At 35.8% G+C, this 24,432-nt stretch overlaps 1 protein-coding gene and 3 pseudogenes across 1 annotated transcript; all 4 read right to left on the bottom strand.

Moving 5' to 3' along the window:
* Positions 1 to 9,896: 9,896 nt before the first annotated feature.
* Positions 9,897 to 11,000, bottom strand: LOC148585094 (uncharacterized; annotated as a pseudogene).
* Positions 11,001 to 12,348: 1,348 nt separating this feature from the next.
* Positions 12,349 to 14,076, bottom strand: LOC148585093 (uncharacterized; annotated as a pseudogene).
* A 2,907-nt stretch (positions 14,077 to 16,983) lies between these two features.
* Positions 16,984 to 17,577, bottom strand: LOC148585092 (uncharacterized; annotated as a pseudogene).
* Positions 17,578 to 23,209: 5,632 nt separating this feature from the next.
* On the bottom strand, positions 23,210 to 24,225 carry LOC148585091 (uncharacterized). Its single transcript, XM_088517886.1, has 2 exons — positions 23,596 to 24,225; positions 23,210 to 23,410 (listed from the first exon to the last, which is right to left on the bottom strand). Exons 1-2 carry the CDS (start codon positions 24,208 to 24,210, stop codon positions 23,300 to 23,302), a joined length of 726 nt encoding a protein of 241 aa, XP_088374012.1. The 5' UTR covers positions 24,211 to 24,225; the 3' UTR covers positions 23,210 to 23,299.
* Positions 24,226 to 24,432: the final 207 nt, after the last annotated feature.

Below are 24,432 nucleotides of genomic sequence, written 5' to 3'. Positions count from 1 at the left end.
AGAATAAGAATAAAAAGTAAAAGAGTAAAAGAGTAAAAAAAGAAAAAGATACGCTAAATAAAAGTGATGTTCCGTAAATTGTGTAGGTCCTATGACGTAAACGCCATTGATTTGCAAGGTCTGCTCTCATTTTATTCTCTCAATATTATCATTAAATTAAAATTTAATAAAATTTTATCACAAATTTAATAATAATTTTAAAAACCACTTAAAAGATTATGAAAATTGGTGTGATAAAGTGGGATCTAGCTTCGATGCTCTAGTTTTAATAACATGTATGTTGTAATTTAAGTTACAGTGAAGATGAAATTTTATTCTACAAATTTAATAGATTAATCATTAAATTTGTAGACTCATGTGAACTCCACACAAAATTAATAGTAAATTTATTCATTTACTATAGAGATGATTAAAAAATAAATAAATTCTATCATTTATCAAAAGAAATTGAGGAATTTTTTTTTTTTTTTTTTTTCAAAAAGGACAAGCTTACTTACATGTGATAAATTAAATTAAAAAATAAATAAAAATAAAAAAGGGAAAAGGAAACAGAAAAGTAAAAGATATATAATAGCTTTTGATTTAGAGTTTTGAGTGGCTATATGGAAGTCGCTTTTCATAGAAAAGCCCCAGCTATCATGAATTTCTTCGACCTGGTGCAATCGCTTTACCTTTGTCGACCATGAGAGTTCGTACGACATGTTTCTCGCATATTTCTAGCTTTGACATGGTAGAAACTAATAAGTTATTGAGGGAGATAAACATAAAGTAGTAAAATTAAAAATTAAAAATTAAAAAAAAAATTAAAAAAGAAGGTCTAAGCTAATTGAATTTGGTCGATTTAAAGTATATATTACGATTGTGTTTAAGAAATATAGTTTTAAGTCTAAAGTGTTTTTTGCCCATTTTTAGAGTAAAAAAAGTCAAATATATATATATTTGAAAGTTTTTAAGAAAGAAACATGTCAGCTTTTGTTTGGCACAACTTTTTAGGTACTAAAAATACTTTTTAAGCTCTTTAAAGACAATCTCAAATAAGCCCTTAGATATATTAAGAACTCTTTTTCTTTATACTCTTTCAATGTGATGAGTAGGGAATAACTTCAATGCGATTTTGGCACAAACCAAGGCTTTTATGTCTATCATTCAGAAGCTGACACATTAGCTTGAAACAAAACAAAGAAACACATGTTAAGAAAACACATGATTTAACCCACCATTTTTTTATTCTTAGAAAAAAAAAAAAAAAAAAAAAAAAAAACCCCTCCTCACACAATCACCACCACCCATGCCAGACATTGTTGCCGCCCGCTAAACCCCGCCGCCTAAGCTAGTATCTCTCTCCCTCTCTCTTAGGCTCTCTCTCTCGGGTAGTTCTAAGCGATGATTCTCAAAGATCACGGCATGGCTGGGCTATGCTTGCATCTTTGGTGGGTGTGGTGGGATTAGATCTACGGTAAGAGAGAGAGTGTGAGATCCGGCATGGCAGCGGGGTTCGGTTGGGAGGTGGCGTCTTGGCGTGGGCAGTGGGTGAGACTAAGAGATGCAGGTGGCGGTGGTAGGCGGTGGCTCAGTGGCTGTGTTGGGATTTAATCCTGTGTTTTACTCACATGATTTTTTTGTACCAAGCTAATGTGTTGACCTCTGAATAGTGGGCACAAAACCCTTGATTTCTGTCAAGATCGCACAAAAGTTGCTATTGTGATAAGTAATGGTAAAAGTCAATCTTGTATAAAAAGATATAAAGTTTAATCAATTTTTTTTTTTTTTTTGACATGTCCGCAAAAGATAGGGGAAGGGGGATTCAAACTAGTAACCTCCACTTCATCAGGTATGGTTCCCACTTGATTGAACAACTCCTTAGGGACGATAAAGTTCAATAATTAAACTATGGCATATGATAACTTAATCCTAATAATTAAACTATGGCATATGATAACTTAATCCTAATAACTAAACTATACCTTATTATATATATAAGGTAAGCGAAAATAAATAAATCGGTCCCCACCTTCAAAGAAGTTGATCGAATTCATTAAATGGATATGTGACTACCAATTTTTTTTTAAAAGCGGAATGCAATGTTTAAGCCAACCCATTACCAAGTCAACCCTTCAAGTTTTAATTTTTTGGCCACAAGGAAATGGTTCAGTCACTTCTAAACAAGAAGTGTCACATACCATAATTCTATCCAACGAGTTTGACGTGGCGTGATCCAGTCAACCACATCATGTCAGTCACCTTTTTATTAAAAATAAAAATAAAATTCAAAACTAGCATGGATAACTCATTCTACTAATTTTTCTCCAAATTTTCCTCATTCTCCTTCCCCCACTGTGCTGCTCCTTGAAGAATAGGCGGAATTGTCAATGTAAGACGTAGATCTTTAAGTAACATTCGAATCCAATAAACCTCAGCTATAGTAAATGCCATAGCTCGATATTCCGCTTCTGTGCTGGAACGAGCAATAACGGGTTGTTTCTTGGCACACCACTAAACAAGACATGGCCTAAGAAAAATACCAAAACCCATGGTGGATCGTCTACTATCCGGATCCCCAACCCAATCAGAATCACAAAAGGCTTCTAAGTTAAGAGAACCTCTACGATAAAATAGGTCATGATCAACACTGCCTTTGAGATATCTCAACACTCTCTTGGCAGCAAACCAATGCAAAGACGTTAGGGAATGCATAAATTGACACAGTTGGTTAACTGAATACGCAATATCTGGCCTTGTAATAGTACAATACTGCAAAGCTCCCATAACTTGACGATATGTTGCAGCATCTGATTCAGATAAGGGATCACCTGCTGTAGTTGATACTTTGGAACCAGAAATAGAAGGTGCAGAGTATGGTTTAGCCCCAGCCATAGATGATTTGTGTAACAAATCAATGATGTACTTAGATTGGCGAATATATAGACCTTGATCATCACGGTGAGCCTGCATACCAAGAAAATACCCAAGATTGCCAAGATCTTTCATTGCAAATACGAATTGTAACTGCTTGATGATGGAGAGGATAACAGAGTTGTCAGTCCCTATGATCAAAATGTCATCTACATAGACTAAAATATATATTGTTACATCAGATTGAAAGTAAATAAATAGAGAAGTATCAACATCTGAAGAGTGAAATCCAAGATCAAACAAAGCTTGAGATAAACAAGTAAACCAGGCCCTAGGTGCTTGCTTAAGACCATAAATAGCTTTGTGTAACTTGCAAACATGATTGGGATGAGTAGAATCAACAAAACCCCGTGGTTGTTCCATATATACATCCTCAGCCAAATAACAGTGTAGGAACGCATTCGACACATCCAGTTGTCGAATATTCCAATTGAAATGAACAGCTAATGCCAAGACTACACGAATTGTTGCAGATTTGATTACAGGACTAAATGTTTCAGAGAAATCAACCCCACTTTTCTGATCAAACCCCTTAGCCACCAATCTAGCTTTGAAACGCTCAAGAGAACCATCATGTTTTTTTTTTTATCTTATAAACCCATTTATTGCGTACAACATTGTGACTTATGGGTCGTGGGCAAAGGGACCAAGTCCCATTAGCCAATAGTGCATCAAACTCAAGACCCATTGCAGCTCTCCATTTAGGTGATATCACGGCTTGACTATAACAAGAAGGTTCAATAGAAATTACAACACTAGATAAGGCTTTTAGTGGGTGGCGGGTAGAGCAGAAGGTTTTGTAATCTGGAAATGTCTTGGGTCGAAGTGTACCAGTACGGGATCGAGTGACCATACCATGTGAGGAGTAAGGAAGGGAACTAGAAGTATCAAAGATAGAGGAATCTGATGATATAAGGGGAACTAAAATGTCACAAGAGTCCACGGATGGTGATGGAGAAATACCATCAGATGCTGAAGAGGGTGAAATAGAGGAAGGCTCTATGGGTACTGAAACAGGGGAAGTAGAAATGTGAGATGGACTAAGAGAAGATGGCAAAGAAATAGTACCTGACATATCATTATAAGTGGATAATGAATTGGGCTGGATATTGTCAGGAATGAAAATTGGGGCACTTGTAGAAGATGCTGGAGCAGACAGAGCTGATGGGGCCTTTACCTTGGTTGGAAAAATCTTTTCATCAAACACCACATGCCGAGTGATAAAGACTTTGTTAGTGAGTGGATCAAGGCACCTGTAACCTTTGTAACTGGAACCATAACCCAAAAATATACACCGCTTGCTACGAAACATCAACTTATGAGAGACATACGGACGAAGTAATGGAAAACACAAGCAACCAAATGACTTAAGAATGGAATAGTCAGTTTGCTGTTTAAAGAGCATGTAATATGGGGAACATTGATTCAGCAAAGGTGTAGGTAAACGATTGATCAAAAAAGTAGCTGTAAGGAACGATTCAACCCAATAATTTTGAGGAAGTCCAGATTGAGCTATTAGAGAGAGACCCATCTCTACTACATGGCGATGTTTCCTCTCAGCTAGCCCATTTTGTTGGAATGTATATGGACAGCTAATTCTATGAAAAATACCGTGGGTTTCTAAAAATGAAGTGAATTGGAGAGAAGTAAATTCACCACCCCCATCCGATTGCAAAGTTTTAATACGAGAAGAGAATTGATTTTCCACTAATGCTTTAAATTTTTTAAAAGAAATAAATACATCTGATTTATGGTGAAGAGGATACAACCATGAGTATCGAGAAAAATCATCGATAAAAATTACGTAGTACCTAAAACCGCTAAAAGACACGACAGGAGAGCACCAAACATCCGTATGAACTAACTGAAGTGGTGCAGACGACACTCTAGATGACAAAGGAAATGGAAGTTGTTTGCTTTTGGCCAATTGGCATGACTTACAAACTTCCTTATTTTGCAAAGACCCAACAAATGGTAACTGATGCTTTTTCAGAATTTGACGAACAACAGGAGAAGATGGATGACCAAGCCTTGAGTGCCACACACTAACAGGAGCCTTAACACTAAGCAATGCCGTGAGGATTTGAGATTTATGATGGACAGCCTTTGATGTGCGGATGGGATAAATGCCACCTTCACTCTTGCCTTCCAATAGGGTTAGGCCCGTGAGACAATCCTTAATAAAATAGGAAGCAACAGTCAATATAAAGAAACAATTGTTTTCCTTACAAAACTAATTAATAGAAAGGAGATTAGCAAGGGCATTAGGACAATGAAAGACTTGAGAAAGCTGTAGTTTAGCAAAGGGAGTATGAAAGGAAGCAGAACCAGTATGGGTGATTTGCAAACCTGAGCCATTGCCCACTGCAATGGAGTCTGATCCAGTGTACGGTTCAGTGAGTTGAAATTTCTCAAGAGCTGGTGTTAAGTGATGATTAGCACCACTGTCTGCAAACCATGGAGAATCATCAGGTTGGGTAGTAGTCTGAACCGCCATAGCCGCCAATTGAGCAGGAGGATGTTGTTCCTAGAAAGAATAATCCATCCTGCTGAAACAATCTAAAGCACGGTGATTAGATTTGCCCACAAATCTGGCAAGGAGATCGTGGGGCAGTAAATGACTGTTGAGCAGGGGTTCGTGGTTGTTGAGAAAACTTATGTGGGGACCTCTTCTGAAAATTGTTGTGGCGGAATGGAGCTTTGTGAGGCGACTTCTTGGGAAAATTACTGAAAGTAGGCTTGGTAGATAGTAATGCAACAGAAGCATCTGGGCTAATTCGTTGTTGCTGTCGATCAATAAGATAATCAAAAGAGAGCAAGTCAGCTTGAAATGTGTCAAAAGATAAAGCTAAATCTCCAGTAGCAAATGTAAATGAGTTAACAAAATGATTGTAGGTGGGATTGAGGCCACCAATAACATATGTGATCAATTCTTCATCTTCAACTTTTTTTCTAGTAGCAGAAAGTTGGTGGGCTAAAAGCTTAGCAGAATTGAGAAAATTTGCACATGACTGAGAGCCCTGATGAAGAGTCTATAATTCACGTCTAAGTTGTGCAATCCGAGAGCATGACTGAGACGCAAACTTGGTTGCCAAAAACTACCAAATCTGATAGGAGGTACGAAGACCATAAGTAGTGGATAAAACAGACTCTGATAGAGTAGCATTAATCCAACTGAGAATAAATTGATCATTTCTAAACCAAAGAGAATAAGCAAGATTCAATGAAGGTTCCTCCTTATCAGAGGAAGGAGGAAGAGTCTTAGGTGGGCACGGTTCGGTTCCATCAACGATGCCCATTAAATCACAAGTATTAAGGGTGGGAACAAGCTGAGATGTCCATGGAAGATAATTATTAGGACCAGAAAGCTAGTAGGTCATGAAAGGAGAAACATTGGGAAAGGTGAAGGAAAGAGCGGAAGAAGAGGAAGCCATCGGATCGAAAATTGAAGCGTGAGCTTTAGTTTAGCTTTGATACCATGAAAATCTTTTAATAAAGGTTTTGGCTTGAATACCAAAACTGTGAAGTATATTACTCAATATATAGAGCTGTACAGCTTAACGTAAAATCTTATCTGATGGTTACAATACAAAAATTAAATACATGATAACAAGATAAGATAATGTTATCTAAGGTTTGAATTTGAATGTTGTGGCTGATCTGGTAACTGTGGATGAGCTGCTGACTTGGTTGATGATTCAAATTCTTGAATAGAAGGTTTATCTCTAACACTCCTCTCATTTGATGAATCAGCCACACAACAGGATGGAAAGTACCGTGTGACAATGGGGTCACAACTGTACGCCGTGAGCCCACATCCACCGTACACCGTTGAAGAACCATCGCACGCTTGTTGCCAAAGAACCACCAACACCACCGAGGATCCACCACCCCTGACGAACATCCTCGCCATCTATAGATGTACCTTTCTTTTTTTGGGTTAGTGCTGAAAACATTGGGCTAGGGTAAGTCATCCCCCTTATGAGGATGACTCACCCAAGCCCAATCAAGCTTCTTAGCCCATTCCCGCGACTACAGCAAACGTGGAGTCCATTGCATTGCAGGATATAATTTCCCTTACCTGCGTAGGGGCTGCATAGTGTCACGTTCCCAAGTAAATTGTTTTAACTTCTTTGAAATCAATTTACTTTTGTGACCTTAGCCAAAAAAAAAATAATAATAATAAATAAAGAGTAAAGATAATGGGATCGAATTAACTCTATCAAATTACTCTTCATTTAAATTAAATATTTCACGTGTTGAGCTTCACCTATTAAAAAGAAAGTTTAAGCCTACACATGAAAAAAAAAAATTAAAGTAATGGTGGTTAAGTGATTAAATTTACCTCTTCTTATCAGCTTAACCTTTTGATATATATATATATATATATATATATATATATATATATGACACATACCCGAGATCTTAGTAGCCTTTTGTTAGATAATGACACAAAGAAAAAGAATAAAAGAATAAAAAAAAAGCGCCTAATATTGGTTAGATGGCTTTTCAAGGAAAAAAGCAAGAGCTAGTAGCTAATTAGCTTTAGTGTCCTTTCACCATTAATTATATATGAATTTCTTCGACCTCGTACATGCAATTGCTTTACTTCTGAAAGCAATGCATATTCTTTTCTCAATATTCGCCCAAGCTTAATAAGTAGCTTGGTTGCCAATAAAGTTCTTTTTGATTCCAATCTACAAAAGTATATATATATATATATATATATATGTGTGTGTGTGTGTGTGTGAAAATTAAGATGAACCAATCTGCATAAAATTCTATATATGGTGGAGAAATTAGATGATCATACATCCTTCACATGTATTTGTTAGCATGTATATATATATACACATTGGTACAACTTTCAGAAAACCATGCATTTCAACTTCCCTTCTCTGGAAGTCAATAAATTGCAGCTAAAAATATCCCAAAATTAAAGCACTTCTTAAAAAACGCAGAAAACAATTTGTTTATATTTATATTGCATTATAACACTTTTAAAATAAAAAATAAAAAAATTCTCAAAATAAAAATACAAAATACACTTTTTAAATCAAGGCTGAAAACACATTAATGCAAATTTTGGGCATATATTATATATCCAATATTCTCTAAATGATTATTCAAAAAAAAAAAAAAAAATTCTCTAAATGTTGTAGTACTCTTGCATGTAGATGATAAATAAGATTTAAAAAAGCATGCTCTGATACATAACTTGGTTGCTAAGAAACCAAAAGAGAATTTGCACCCATAACAAATCAGCTAATTAAGCCTTGTAGTCGATCGGTAGACATGGCTTTAATAACAATTTATTCTGTTTTCCTTTATTAAAGGTAGGTTGAACAAGTTAAGAAGACAAGAGAGAGAGAGAGAGAGAGAGAGAGAGAGAGAGAAGAAGAAGAAGAAGAAGAAGAAGAAGAAGACACAGTTCATGTAGAAAAGCTAAGTTGGAGGATAACATTAACATACCAAAGTGTAATGAATAATTCTAGTTTTTATGCCCATTTCTCATATTGATCATGTTATATCGGTTAATAAATCATATTTTAAGTGGTTTATACTTTTATTTAAAACATGGCATATCAGTCAGAATAATTTAAAAATGAGTATGATAATTGAAAAAGAAAAATGATAGATCAAATTCATTTTTATTTGTACCCATCTCCATAGTGAATGGATGAATTTACCATTGAATTTATATGAGGTCCACATGAATCTACAAATCTAATGGTTGATATATTAAATTTGTGAGATGGGATGAAAAAAAAATATAAAAAATATTAATGAGAATCATTCATTTATTGGTTTAAAGAATAACATATATTACTCAAGTGTAATTGACTTTATAAGTGTTGAACACGTTTTTTGGACTCATCAGATCTGCCTAACTAGCGCCCTAACATGAATAAAATATTTTGTAATAGATGATGATTTATTCATTTTAAATTAAAATTATTTGTAAATTTTTATAAATAATAGATCTTTTAAGTCAAAAAGAGTTTTTGGGCAAAAACTTTATTTTTAAACTTTTGCCAAAATGTGTTTTGTCCATTTTTAGGCTTTTTAAACTCTTAAAAGTGCTTTTAATTTTTTTACCAAATAAATACTTTTTTTCTTCAAACGAACTTTTTGAGTGTTAAAAGCACTTTTAGGCCTCTCAAACGCAATCACAAATAGACCCTAACTATCGACCTAACATGAATAAAATATTTTGTAATAGGTGATGATTTATTCATTTTAAATTAAAATTATTAAAATTATTTGTAAATCTTTATAAATACAATCAAATGAATCAATAAAATATGTATCCTCTAAAGGCTTCAATTTGTAAATAAAGATCATACACCAAACTCGGCCGAACTACATAAGTTATGTTTCTCTTTCTCTACTTCAAACACTTTATTTTATTATGAAATTTTACACTGGATTGAGGACTCCCTTTGTGTGGAGCGATAATTAATTATACTCAACAAAGGGTTTTCCGTGTGACGGATTTACTCGTTCGTAATGAATTTATTAATGTCTAAAGTTAAAGACTTCTATTGGACGATTATGATCATTTACAATTTCAAAGAAATAATAGATGCTTAAATTATAAAATTTAGGCTATTTTTTTATATCGAAATACTTAGAATATGCCACATTAAAATTGTGGCATGTTATCGAGGCATTCAGAACAATTTATTCTTTATTGAATAATATGAAATGTTGTATGCATAGAATCGTATCATAAGTTATTCTTTATTGAATACAAACAAATAAAAAGCATATTACCACACCATATATATATATATATATATATATATATATATATATATAATTGATTAAAATATATAGAACGTACAAGAAGATCAGGAAACAGAATATATATAGAAACATGGTTGCTACTAAAACACCTCAATACCAATCGATCTCACAAATAATTTTTTGGATCAATCAGAGCAAACCTTCATTCAACATCTTGAATTTCAGACTCCTCATTAATTAACAGTATGGTTCTGATCCTTGTGTAAGAAGATATCAGTCAAAACAGTTTTCGATTAAAAAGAAGCTCCAAGCAATCTCACACCCTGGCAACGGACCAAATTAAAGAACAAAATGGCCATCAATTCATGTGTCATAATAACAGTGATGCAGCTATATGCATCGTTAACATGAACTAAATGAAGCATTTGATATGTATATATATATATATATATACCTCATCCATGCCGAAATCGACCACCTTCTCCTCAACAGCCCATACGTCAGTGACATTAAATTTGGTAAGTAAATTGATAGCTAGCAGAGATGATGGACATGGGCTTGACATCAAGATCATCCATCACCATGTAAGTAATCACCCCTTTCACGTAACCTCCCTCACTAGAGGAGGATGCCTTGATATCCTTTGGTACTGGGTCTACGTAATCTACGTATCTTAACTCGCTGCTCATTGACTTCCTGCACGAAGGACAAATTTTTCTCCGGTTATTAGCCACGTACTTGCAGTTGTTGTACTTGCAGTTGCAGTTGTAGTTGTTGTCCTCGTCCGACCCGTCCCCGTCGTCGTCGTCGTCGTCGTCGTCCTCGCCCGACTCGTCCCGGTTCTCAACTACTGCACACCTATAAAATTTCATGGGGCTGGGCGTATATGAGTGCTCAACGCTTGGCAAGAGGAGAGGGACTTTAGCACCAGAAATATTGGCTACTTTTGGGTTTAGCAGAAAGCCTTTGTCTTGGTCTGGTTGAAGGTAAATATCACGCAGATTCTCTATGCTCTTGTACAGGCTATGCAAGCAGCCTGCCATGTTTTGTTTCTGTAAGTGCCTTGTGACAGTTCCGAGCGGCAGAGTGAAAATGCTATAGAGGAAATCAACAAATTTCTTATCTACTTCGGCGAAGAGCACCCGTTGGCTCTTTTTCTCTATCAAAAGCCTCAAGCTTACCTTTGTTGCTGCCAATCTAGAGATTGAGTCCAGTAAACGTACTCTATTGGCTTGGCTCTTATCATTTTTATAGTCTTTGAGTCATACGGAATAAATTCACTCTTGGAAGGACTTCTTTCGCTACCCTTTGCATTTGCAGTCACGATCACGATTCATGAACCTTCGGGAATTGGAACATTCAAATAAACACTTGCTTTCAATGGGACTGACGTTGATTTACTGATCAATGGAAAAACCCTTCCCAATTTTGGCCAAAATTAATGAGATTCTATATCCCAAATACACAAAATGGTATCATATGCTTGAGTCGTGTACATTATAATCTTAAAGGTCCTCAATAGGTAACTCAATTGACTGAGACTATGCCTAATAAAATAGAGGTTATTAGTTCAAATCCTTCTCCAGCCTCTTGTGCAGACATAAAAAAAAAAAAATTAAAAAAAAAATCTTAAAGCGGTGCTGAAAAAAATAAAAATAAAAAAGAAAAAGAAAAAGTCTTGGTTAAGTGATCCCATGAATTGCGTGGGTCCCATAATTAAGGTGATCGACGCGGACTTGTAAGGTCACCAATACTCTTTTGACGAATAATTTCTAGTTTTGAAAAATAATTATTCACTTTTAAAAGTAAATATATAGAAAATAAAAATGTTCCTACCAATCATATTATGACACATATTTCTTGCAGCAAAAGATTATGGTCTGTTTATGATTGCGGTTTCAATAATTGCGTTTTTAAAAATTACATTTTTGAAATAGTTACTTCTTAAAATTGCAAAGGTGTTTGATAAAATATGTTAAAAATTATTTTTTTTATCAAATATTTGTTATGCAAAATCGTGATTTTAGTTTAAATTCGCGTTTTTTCAAATAAGCACCTCCTAGTCTGCTTATTGAAATCGCATTTTTTTTCTTCATATTTTAAATTAAGTGCTTTGTAAATTACAATGCCAAACCCCTTACGTTTTGCGATGTATTTTAAAAACACAAATTATTATTGAGAAATTGCAATTCCAAACGCACCACCCTAAATCTGAACCACAACATTAGCACTAAACCCTTCCTCCATATTACACCACACCCAAATGAAGCCATACTCAACTTCAAAACATGCATCCATTATAGCAACCAAAATCCAACATTTATCCACAAAACCTAATTTTTACTCATCTCATTTTCCTCGAAATAACACATCAACCACTCATCAACAATTCATCACACCTTCTCAACACCAACACCACAAAAACTAGAAATCAAAAACACAACCCTCACCCACAAAAACAATTAGCATTTTGCAATATTATTAGGTTATAATTTGCTGAAGTTTAAATATTAATATGAAACAAACTATAATCAAATTAGCAAAACAGATTTGATTAACATGAACGTACAAGCTCATAAAACAGAACATGAGAAACAAGGTTGCAACAAAAACACCAAAATACCCATATCACAGTACTTTTTAGAACCAATTATTCCAGAGTTCTTGCGAATTGAAATTAAAAAACTATAAAGAAACACTAGTGCCTTCATTTGGTTCTATATGCCCACATCCTGAATTACTCCTCCTTGTTAGCACTATTTTCAAGAAAGATATCAGTCAGAATAGTCTTCAATTGCAAAGAAGCCTTCTTCGATTGCAAAGAAGCCTGGAGCAAACACAGAACCTAACATCAAACCAAACAAAGAAACAAAATAGACATCATTATAGAAAGAAAATAATAAAACGCAACTGTACGTAGAAAGAAAAAGGATAACTGCTATAAATTACTTCATCCATGCCTAAATTATCCACCACTTTCTCCTCCACAGCCCCAAGGTCCCTGACATTGAACTTGGTAAGTAAAGTGATAGAAGAGATATGTTGACATGGGCTTCACCTCCAGATCATCCATCACCATGTCAGTAATCACCCCTTTCACGTAACCTCCCTCTTTTGAGGAGGATGCCTTGATGTCAACGATTGGTGGGTACTCTACGTAACTTAACTCAGTGGTCATCCGTTTCTTGCACGAAGGACAAATTGCTCTGTGGTCATTAGCCACATAGTCGATATGGCTTCCACACCTATAAAAGTTACTGTCTGTATCTGACTGCTCAACGCTTGGCAAGAGGAGAGGGACTTGAGCACCAGAAAAGGCTACTTTTGGATTTAGCACAAAGTCTTTGTCTTGGCCTGGCTGAAGGTAAATAGCACTCAGATTCTCGGATCAAGATCCCCAACTATTGCCGAAGGGTTTTTTTGTTAATCTAGACCGTTGAATGCGGTCTAAATCTCGTCACGTGTTCCATTAAAAAAATATAATAAAATATTATATATATTTTAAAAAATAAATATAAAATAAAATGATAAAAAATTAAAAAATTAATTTAATAATATGAGGTGGCTGGGCACCCCATTTTCCCCCATAAGGGGTGGCCAGCCACCCCAGCCCAGCCATGGGGGTGGCTTCGGCCACCCCCAAGGGCTTTTTTTGGGTTTAGCCCTAGGGGGTGGCTCCCCTAGGGCCATGGGGGTGGTGCCAGCCACCCCCAACTAGCCCTTGGGGGTGGCTTCGGCCGCCCCCATGGCTGGCATGGGGTGGCCAGCCACCCCATATTATTAAATTAATTTTTTTTTAATTTTTTATTATTATATTTTTTATTTATTTTTTAATATATATATATATATTTTTTTTTTATTATATTTTTTTAATGGGACACGTGGCAAGATTTAGACCGTTGGATTTCATCCAACGTTCCAGATTTACAAAAAAACCCTTAAGCAATTCCCCAGCTATTGCTGAGGATCTGGATCCCAGATTCTCTTTGCTCTTGTACAGGCTATGCAAGCAGCCTAACATACATGTTCTACTTTTGAAAGAGCCTAGTCACAGTTCTGATAGGTAGAGTGAAAATGCTAAGAGAAATGCTAGATTTCAATATTTTGTCCATATTTTTTTACAATCAATCATTAGATTTGTAGACTTATGTGAGGTTAATAGTAGACCCCATAAATCTAATAGTTAATCTATTGAATTTATTAGAGAATATGAGAAACTTATTAATCCCTAACATATATATCTCAAATGCTAAAGAGGAAATCAACAAATTTCTTGTCAGCTTCAGCAAACAGCACTCGATTGCCTTTTTTGTCTATCAAAAGCTTCAGGCTTACCTTTGTTTCTGCCATTTTAGGTATGGAAATGCTCGAGTGCCCTCTATTGGCTTGGCTGTTACCGTTTTTATAGTCTTTAGGGTACGTATATGGAATTCACTCTTGGAAGTGAAAGGGACTTCTTTTGCTACCCTTTGCATTTACAGTTGCAATTCATGAAGCTCCGGGACACGGAACAATCAAATAAATATTTTGCTGCAAGAGACTGTTGATTTTCTCAACGGAAAATCATTGGCGTTTGTAACTTAGAAAAGTCATATGAACATTTTGCTACAAAGGGACTGTTTTTTGATAAAAATTGCGTATTTATTAGTCTCATGAAAATAAAGATTGCCATCCATACTTGATCCATCTACTACTATTAGGGACGAGTAAGTGTAGAAGTCTCTCTTGTATCCTTCCAAGAATGATGTGATTCTTAAAATTACCATTTGATCAAAATTTAATAATGATCAATCACAAGTCTAATAGTGATTTTAAGAGTCACATCATTCTTGGAAGGACACAAGAGTGACACAAGAGAACCTTGTAGCATTACTCACTAGGGAGTAGGGGCTCTTGATTTTCACAATTGAAAAAATTCATTCAATTTTGGCCTCAAATTAATTAGTAGTAATAACTAGTTGAAGCAATTGAAGTCCCAATTGGAGTTTGTGCGAATGCAATTGTTTGGCCACAAGTTATTCGAGGAAACCGCGATCGATTAATGATCCTTGAGATAATTAATGTAGAACAAAATTGAAAAAATGTTAATGTTAATCATAAATTTTGTGGGATCACTTTATATTAGAACATAAAAAATTGTTTTAAATAAAAAGAATACTCTTAAATAAGACGTTTTTAGTTATTTTGCTTTTGAAATTAAAAACAGAAAACTTTTAAGCATTGGTTGTTTTGGGTTTTTGTTGGGCTATACCCTACCCATATATATATATGAACCAGAAAACATTTTATGACAAATATTTTATAGGGTTAAGTGCCCTTTTGGTATTTGGGTTTCAATGATTTTAATTTTTTTTTTACCTAAGTTTTTATTTTATATGATAAATGATATCTCATTTATGGCTAAATACGAAGATGGTTTTCCATTCAACTTTTGTTAATAAAACTAACAGATTTTCACGTCAAACCAATCACAACATGTCATGTGTTATATGCTCTAATAAAAAAATTAAAATTAAAAACCCTTAAAATGGATAAAAAATAGAAATAATTAAAAAAAAATAAAAATAAAAATTGAGGGGTGGCTTTTTGGCCATTGAGGATAGTCGAACCACCCCTAAATAGCAAAATGGGGTGGCCAAAACCACCCCCGGCCAAGGGCACCCCTTTTGGCCTGAGGGTAGATCTAGTCAGCCTCGATTCTCTAGCTTGTGTAAAAAAAAAAAAAAAAAAAAAAAAAACATTGCAACAACAATCGACATAAGTGTGCTTACATTAAAAAAAAAAAAATTTAAAAAATCCAACATCATGAATGAGGCTTAGCATTTGCTTCCACATAATCACATTCTTACACCAAAACATTAAAACACACAATGACACAAACAACCAAGCAATTTAGCAAGTTTTGTGTTGTTGGTCAATGAGAGAGTATGAGGACCTAACAGTCGCATACTAATAGCTTTTATTTAACTTTTTCAATAACCCACCGTATTTCTCACTTTTGTATCTTTAAATCTAATTTGGAATCTGATTAATTAATGCAATTGATCAACACATACGAGTAGTACTGGAATAATAAATTAAACGATTATAATTGTTACTATTAGCAATAGTATAAGGTTATAATTTTGCAAAAGTTTAATTATTTAATTGAAACAAATATAAATCATAATAGCAAACCAGATTTCATTAACATGAAACATACAAGTTCATATAACAGAACTTGAGAAACACTGTTGCAACAAAAACGCCAAAATACCGATGTCACAAATACTTTTTGGACCAATTATTACATAGAGTTCTTGCATCTTGAAATTAAAACAGTAATTAGAAGCAACAGTAACTTCATTTGGATCTTTTTGCCCAAAACCTGAATTACTCGTCCTTGTCAGTATTATTTTGAAGATGACATGGGTCAGAACAATCTTCTCCTCTTTGTGAGTATTGTTTCGAAGGAAGATATCGGTCAGAACAGTCTTCAATTGCAAAGAAGCTTCCAGCAAACTGAACTTAACAACCGACCACACAAAGGAACAATATAGTCATCAAGCTAGGGTAATAAAAAAAAAAAAAGGGACCCTGCAGAAACCCACTATTAAAGCCAAAAACTTCCCAAAACAAAATTGTTCAATGTTCAACAAAAAAAAACTTTCAGCAGAAGAGGCATTTGAGATATATATATATAGTTGAAACGCAGAGAAAGAAAGGGATGACTGCTTTATATACCTCATGCATGCCCAAATCCACCACTTTCTCCTCAACGGCTCTGATGCAGCATGACTTAGTAGGCTGCAGCGAAAAACAACAATAAAGCAGCAAATAACTAATTTCAGATCTTGAGTCTATCAATGATCTAAGAATTCTTCTAAAAACAATAGATACTCTTTAAAGTTTAAAGGAAAAGATGAATAAACTCAACTCTGAGTATTCTCATTAATCAAAATCAATAATAATCAACAACCGATTTGCTAAAGGCTATAAGCATATATTTATAGCTCAAGACTCTTAATTCTAAAATGACAATGAAATAAAGTTGGTTTAGAAGTCTATGAAATAAGACTAAACCAAATAGAAGATTAATAAAGAACCTAATCTGATTTGAACAACTGAAAGATAAGATAAAATAACAACTAACAAAGAAATCTAGTTTAAAACAAAAGATTAAAACTAAGATAAGTGTCTTTGATGTCTCTTTTGCGGAACAGATATGCCTGAGTGCGCTCGATCGCACAACCAGGGGCCTTGTGCGCAAGTGTCTGGAATTGCACTCGATCGCAGGTACATGTGCGATTGATCGCACTTCCAAGGGACCTGCGATCTGCATTAGGCCCCAAGGTCCCTGACATTAAATTTGGTAAGTAAAGAGATAGAAGAGATGGTTGACATAGGCTTCACCTCCAGATCATCCATCACCATGTATGTGATCACCCTTTTCACGTAACCCCCCTCACTAAAGGAGGATGCGTTAGTATCCTTCGGTGGGTAATCCTCATAACTTTGCTAGGTGCCCATTTGATTCCTGCACGAAGGACAAATTGTTCTCGGGTCATTAGCCACGTACTGACAGTTGTTGTAGCCACCACACCTATAAATTTTCCTGTCTGTGCCCGACTGCTCAACGCTTGGCAAGAGGAGAGGGACTTTAGCACCAGAAATATTGGTTACTTTTGGGTTTAGTAGAAAGCTTTTGTCTTGGTCCAGTTGAATGTAAATATCACTCAGATTCTCAATGCTCTTGTACAGGCTACGCAAGCAGCCTGCCATGTTTTGCGTTTGTAGGAGCCTTGTCACAGTTCCCAATGGCAGAGTGAAAATGCTAAAGAGTAAATCAACAAATGCCTTATTTGCTTCAGCAAAGAGCACTTGTTGGCTCTTCTACTCTATCAAAAGCTTCAAGCTTACCTTTGTTTCTGCCATTATAGGTCTTTCAATGCTAAAGAGGATTCTGATGCAGATTGGATAACAGTTGGGCGTCTGGTACTGCAATTGAGCGCACGCTATGACTGCGATCGATCACCCGCATGCTGCGATAGAGCGCACACAGGACCATTATGTTATTTTCTGCGTTTTAATTAGGTTAAGCCGTCTTTATTTCCTTGTTTTAGTAGGATTAGGGTTTTGGGAGTCAATATTTCGTTATTTTATTAGGTTTTGGGTTTTGGGGGTATTTATGTCATATTTTATTAGGTTTATGAGCCTTGGGGCTATAAATACATACTTATAGCTTCTAATTTATCAGTTGTTGTTTATTATTGATTTTGATTGATGAGAATACTCAGAGTTGAGTTTATTCTTCTCTTTTCCTTCAAAACTTAAAGAGTATCTAGCTTTTGTCAAGAAGATTTTTTTGGTTACTTGATAGTCTCAAGTTCTAGAAATACATATCCGCTGCTTATTGATATTCTTTCGCTGCAGCCGACAAAGTCACGCTGCATCAGTTGGTATCAGAGCTCAATTACTTTCCATGAATGGGGAGGAGCAACCGCTTTGCAGACATGAACGAGGTGCGCGTGCGCACGGAGGCAGCATGTAAGGAGCAGCCGGCTATTCGTTTGCGGCACATGGAGGAGAGGTTTGGTGGTCTAACCGTGTGGAAGAAAGGGCATGCGCGCACCCAACATGGGGTCCCTACCGATCACTTGACCGACATGGATGGCCCGAGTATTCGTCGTTGTCAACCAAGGCTGCGGTACGCGGGGGCGAGAGACAAATTTATCGTTGAGGGTGAATCTGCCAATCCTTATGCGGGGCGCGGAGTGCGAAAGGAATTTTCAACGGCACAACCCCATGCTATATCACAGGACGCAGGCGTCAAGCTCGACACCCAAAAAGAAAAGATAGAAAAGTCCGAAAAAAAAGTGGGTGCCTAGGGAGGCGACGGAGATGACGAATCAATCGACAATTTGTTGGTAACGCATGAAGGATGATGTGGAGATACTGCGGAAACAAATAGAGCCCTTCGTGACCCAAGTTAACAACATGGGTGGCCCTAAAGTTCGTCACTATCAAACAACTCCACGCTTTGTGGATGAAGATAATGTGGTTGTCGCTCGTAGGACGCAATCTCAACGACGAAGGGCATGGATTGAGATGGAGATGCCGCGACAGGTCAACTTGACCATTATTCGTGAGCCTCAAATCCATCAACCAAATCTATATTATGTGGAGGAGGAAAGGAAATTTGTGGATGAAGAGTTTCAGGAATCCGAGTTCATTGATGAAGAGTTCAGACATAAAGATGTTGAAGATCCTTCGCAAGGATTCGTTGATTGAAATTCTCCACCAACCTATGATGAGGAGCCCGAAGAAGATGACTCATGGGAAGAGGAAAGACCCACGGAGGAGCACGAAAAAAAATGGGTTTTTTTTCCATGTTTGGCAGTCTCTATCCCGAAAAAGATGACCCATTGGAAGAGGAAGAATTCACGGTTGACATTGACGATTATGAAGAGGTTGATGAAAACTTTTCAGGTGAAGTGCCTAATTTTAATGATGAAGAGGTTGATTATGTTGATTTCCTTGGTGTTGAAGATATTTTAAATTCGCCTAACGAAGATTATGGTGAGTTTTATGCGAATGAGAAAAATTATATGTTCACAAGGGAAACAATGGTTGACCCGTTCTTGAGTATTTTCATGACACGTGGAAGGGAGAAGGAATGAGAGAAGTACGGCAAATCCGAGATACTGCCAAATAGTGTGTGGGGCTTTCACAACAACCATCAAGGTATTTTGATGATGAGAAGCGTTGCGTTTTTTGTGGGGTGGTATTTTGTTTTGATCTTGAGGAACGATGAGTGGAATGAGTTGACTGGGCATCCGAAGGATCATGGAAAGAACCGGCCAAATTCGAGGACGAATTCTCTCCAATCAGGGGAGAATGATGCAAATTAGATAACAGTCGGGCGTCTGGTACTACGATCGAGCACACGCTATGATTGTGATCGAGCGCTTGGTCTGTGATCGATCACCCGCATGCTGCGATTGAGCACACGCGGGACCATTATGTTATTTTCTGTGTTTTAATTAGGTTAAACCGTCTTTATTTCCTTGTTTTAGTAGGATTAAGGTTTTGGGAGTCAATATTCGTTATTTTATTAGGTTTAGGGTTTTTGAGGTATTTATGTCATATTTTATTAGGTTTATGAGTCTTGGAGATATAAATACATGCTTATCCTCTAATTTATCAGTTGTTTATTATTGATTTTGATTAATGAGAATACTCAGAATTGAGTTTATTCCTCTATTTTCCTTCAAAACCTAGAGAGTATCTAACTTTTGTCAAAAAGATTTCTTTGGTTACTTGATAGTTTCAAGCTCTAGAAATACATATCCGCTGCTTATTGATGTTCTTCGCTGCAGTCCAATAACTCACGCTGCATCAAATTCAATCCAGTTAGTGCCGTCTATTGGCTTGGCTGTGACCCTTTTTATAGTCTATATATAGGGTATATGGAATTCATTCTTGGACTCTGGAAGTGCCTTCATTTGCTATGTACCCTTTGCATTCTGGCTGATGCTAACTCGGAGATTTAATTTTACCTTTTTTATTTTTTATTTTTTATTTTTTATGAGAATGAGAGAGAATAAAGTAAAATTTTGGACTATGGAGAAATTTACTAACACGTGCCGTAGGCTTCTTTTTCAACAGTACTTATTAAGCTAAATTCTTTTTTCAAGGGACGGTTGAATATTTTCAAATTCATCAATCTAAATTTCAATTGAAAAGCTAATTGGAGATAGTGCGCAATTCCAATTGGAAGTAAAAAAAGAAAAGAAGCGCATGATGATATGCATGAAATCACCGACATGGACCTATAAAGGTCATGATGAAAGTGTCATTAGCGTAAAGCTATGTACATAATTCTATTCCAAAATACATGAAACATATATATGATCGATCATCATGTGATTTTGATTCCTAGATGTATTATCTGCTTCAAATTTTTTGCATATTATCATAACTTTGAAGTGGTACTGTACGTATAGTGATCGAACGAAAGATTTATATGAATTTTTTTTATGAAATTACTTGATCAATTCAGTTTTTCAACAAATCAAATCAATTCACTATCATATATATATATATATATATATATATATATGGTTCCAGCCAAATTAATTATGAGTTTAAAAGAAGATGATAAACTATGACATATATATAATAACTTATGCTTTGTTGATTCGTTATCCGGAAATGGCTTTTTAAGGTAAAGCAAGAACTATAGGTTGTGGGCTTGTAGCTTTAGGGTGAAATTGTTCGATAGGGACAAAAAAAAAAAAAAAGGAAACTGCAGAAAAGTAAAAGATATAGCTTTTGATTTAGAGTTTTGAGTGGCTATATGGAAGTCGCTTTTCATGGAAAAGCAGGAGCTATCATGAATTTCTTCGACCTGGTGCAATCGCTTTACCTTTGTCGGCCATGACGATTCGTACGACATGTTTCTCGCATTAGCTTTGACATGGTAGAAACTAATAAGTTATTGAGGGAGATATTATGACATTATTTTGTTGTTTAATGGACTTGGGTCACAAGAGGAAAGAGGAAGGATTTGAACCATGAAGTTTTGGTTCTTAATCGATTAAATTACTCCTAAAAGATGTTAAAGTTTGATAATTAAACAACACCTTATTATATATATAACGTAAGAAAAACAAAAAATTTGGTCCCCATCTTCAAAGAAGTTGACGGAATTCATTAAATGGATATATTAGTACTAATCATATTGTTACACGTCACTTAAAAAAAAATTTAAAAAAAAAAAAAAAGCGAAATGATGTTCAAGCCAACCCATGGCCCAGTTAACTTCTCAAGTTTGTTTTTTTTTTTTTTTTTTGGGCCATTTGGAAGCAGCCACTTCCAAACAAGAAGTGCTACATACCATAATTCTATCCAACGTGGCTTGGTCCAGTCAACCACATCATGTCAGTTACCTTTTTATTAAAAATAAAAATAAAATTCAAAACTAGCGTAGATGACTTATTCTACTAATTTTTCTCAAAATTTTCCTTAATGGGGTCACAACCGTACGCCGTGCGCCCACATCCACTGTACATCATTGAAGAACCACCACGCACTTGTTGCCAAAGATGAAAGAACCACCACCCCTGACAAACATCCTCGCGATCTATAGATGTACCTTTTTTTTTTTTATGGGTCAGGGGCTGAAAACATTAGGCTAGGGTAAGTCATATTACCTTACGAGGATGACTCACCCAAGCCCAATCAAGCTTCTTAGACCATTTCCGCGACTGCAGCAAACGTTCAGTCCATTGCGTTGCAGGATATCATTTCCCTTACCTACATAGGGGTGGGCGGGCTAGTGTCACGTTCCCAAGTAAATTGTTTTAGAGTCTCATTGTGATTGCATTTGAAAAATAAAGTTTTTAAGTCAAAAATATTTTTTTTACAAAAGTTTCATTTTAAAATTTTTGCCAAAAAGTGAGTTTTTGTCATTTCTAAGTTTTTTGGACCCTTAAAAATGCTTTTAATTTTTTACCAAACAACTACTTTTTTCTTCAAACTGAATTTTTAAGTGTTAAACGCACTTTTAAGCCCCTCAAACGCAATTTCAAACATGTCCTTAATCTTCTTTGAAATCAATTTACTTTTGCGACCTTAGCTAAAAAAAAAAAAAAAAAAAAAGACTATTTTCAAAGAATAATAATCAAACCTACAATAGTTTATTTCTCTTCTTTGTTTCTTTTTCTTTTAATCTTCCAGAATCATATCTACTTTGAAATCTGATCAATGCAATTGATCAATACATGATGGGCTGCAGAAAAAATTATGTGATTTAACCAAAAAAATAATAATAATAATAATAATTAATTGACTGTAGATTCAATTAATTGATGACAGTGAAAAGAGAACGAAGAAAAAAACAAAAGGAGTGCTAATAAAAATGATACCATCAACCTCACGAAACCCTTTCAATCCTACCCAAACAGCAAAGCAAAAGTATGACACTCCCAAGATCTTCAACTCTACCATAACAATTATGAGCATGACTCTCGCGAAACCCTCAACCATACCTGCTAAAAGAGGAAGCAAATGCAGAAGCATGACGCTCGAAAGATCCATCTACCCTATTCTAACATCCGCTCAGTAGCAAGAAGCATCCAAAGGTGATTGAAAAGAGAGAGACGCCGTTGAAATCATGGCAGATTGAATTTGTGGTCAAAAAGCTAAGTTGCGATTGAGGCTCCCCGAATTATTATCAAAATCAAATGCAAAAATATATATATATTTTTTTTCTTTCTGAATTCGCATTAATATCTTCAACATACGAATTGACATGGCACCATCAGGTTCAGATTGGCCTCAGCCGAACCAAAATTGTAAATCAGTTACAACTATACCTCATTGTTGGGCAATTATCATGTTAGTGTGGCACCTTCTAGGTCAAGGTTTGTCTAATTAAGTCCAACCAAATTTCTCCCCACTTTTATACACATCAAACACCTCGTTAAACAAGTGATCCAAACTCGAGATTATCCTGAGGATATAATGCAAATTCAGGAAAAAAAAAAAAGAAGCAAATTGCCACACAACGTTTGCAACAAAAACAACACACAATTAGCAATCTCAAAATACTTTGAGACCAATATAACATGCAACACTGCCTTCATTTGCCCCCTTATACACCTTCATCTTTAATTGACACCTCAATTGCAAGGTTTTCTGTCCGAAGAAAAACATCAGTCAAAACAGTCTTTGATCGGAGAGAAGCCTGGAGCAATTGCACTCCCTGGAAACAAACAAACAAGACAAAAGGAGCAAAATAGTTATTATATTCAAGCAAAATACACTGTAAATCTTAAATCCCACAAGCTGCTTCCAAAAACACCAGTATTTCAAAAATAAAAAATAGAAGAAAGGTTTCAGAGTTGTAATAATACACGTACAGAAGCAAGGGATGAATTCCATATTTACCTCATTTATGCCTAATTGGACCACTTTCTCCTCAATATCCCCTACATCCTCAACATTAAATTGGCTAAGCAGAGTCACTAAAGAGATGTTGACCATGGGCTTCACCTCCAGATCATCCATCACCACGTATATAACCATTCCTTTAACGTAACCTTCATCACTCGAAGATGCCGGGCTTGCGAAACCGCCAGGGAAACGAGTCGTCACAAAAGCAGTGCAGGAAGCACAAAGTCTGGTGTTGTAATATAACCTTTTCTCGGTCTTATAGTTGCGGCAAGAATTACAAGAATAACTACATTCGCTTGATTTAAAAGACTCAATGTGTGGGAGGAGGAGAGGGACTTTAGGACCGGGAACGGCTACCACGGGATTCAACACAAATTCTTTGGGTTGGTCTGGCAGAAAGTAAGCGTCACTGAGATTTTCAATGCTATTGAAGAGGCTTGGCAAGCAGCCACCCATGCCTTTGTCTTTTAGGATCCTGGTGATATCTCCAAAGGGCAGAGTAAAAACGTTGAAGAGGAAATCAACAAATTTCTTGTTCGCCTCAGCAAATAGCACGCTTTTGCTCTTTTTATCTATGACAAGCTTCAGGCTTATCTTCGTGGCTGCCATTTTAGGTCCGACGAAGATTAAATACCCAGCTATAATTTTCTGATCTAGATACCGAAACTAAGATCGTTGCAAAAGACTTATTTGAGAAAGAAAGTGGTGCTGAGGCTGAGGAATCTAACTTCGGCTATGAGAAGTGTCAAACGTAACTTTCTTTCATATCAATTTCATAAAACTGAGTACAAGATATAGAGATACAAGGAATTATTTTAGGAAGCTATTCTA

Source organism: Corylus avellana, chromosome 6 (assembly GCF_965113065.1).
Source record: "Corylus avellana chromosome 6, dhCorAvel1.hap1.2, whole genome shotgun sequence".
NCBI lineage: Eukaryota > Viridiplantae > Streptophyta > Magnoliopsida > Fagales > Betulaceae > Corylus > Corylus avellana.
This window is presented reverse-complemented; position numbering and strand designations above follow the sequence as displayed.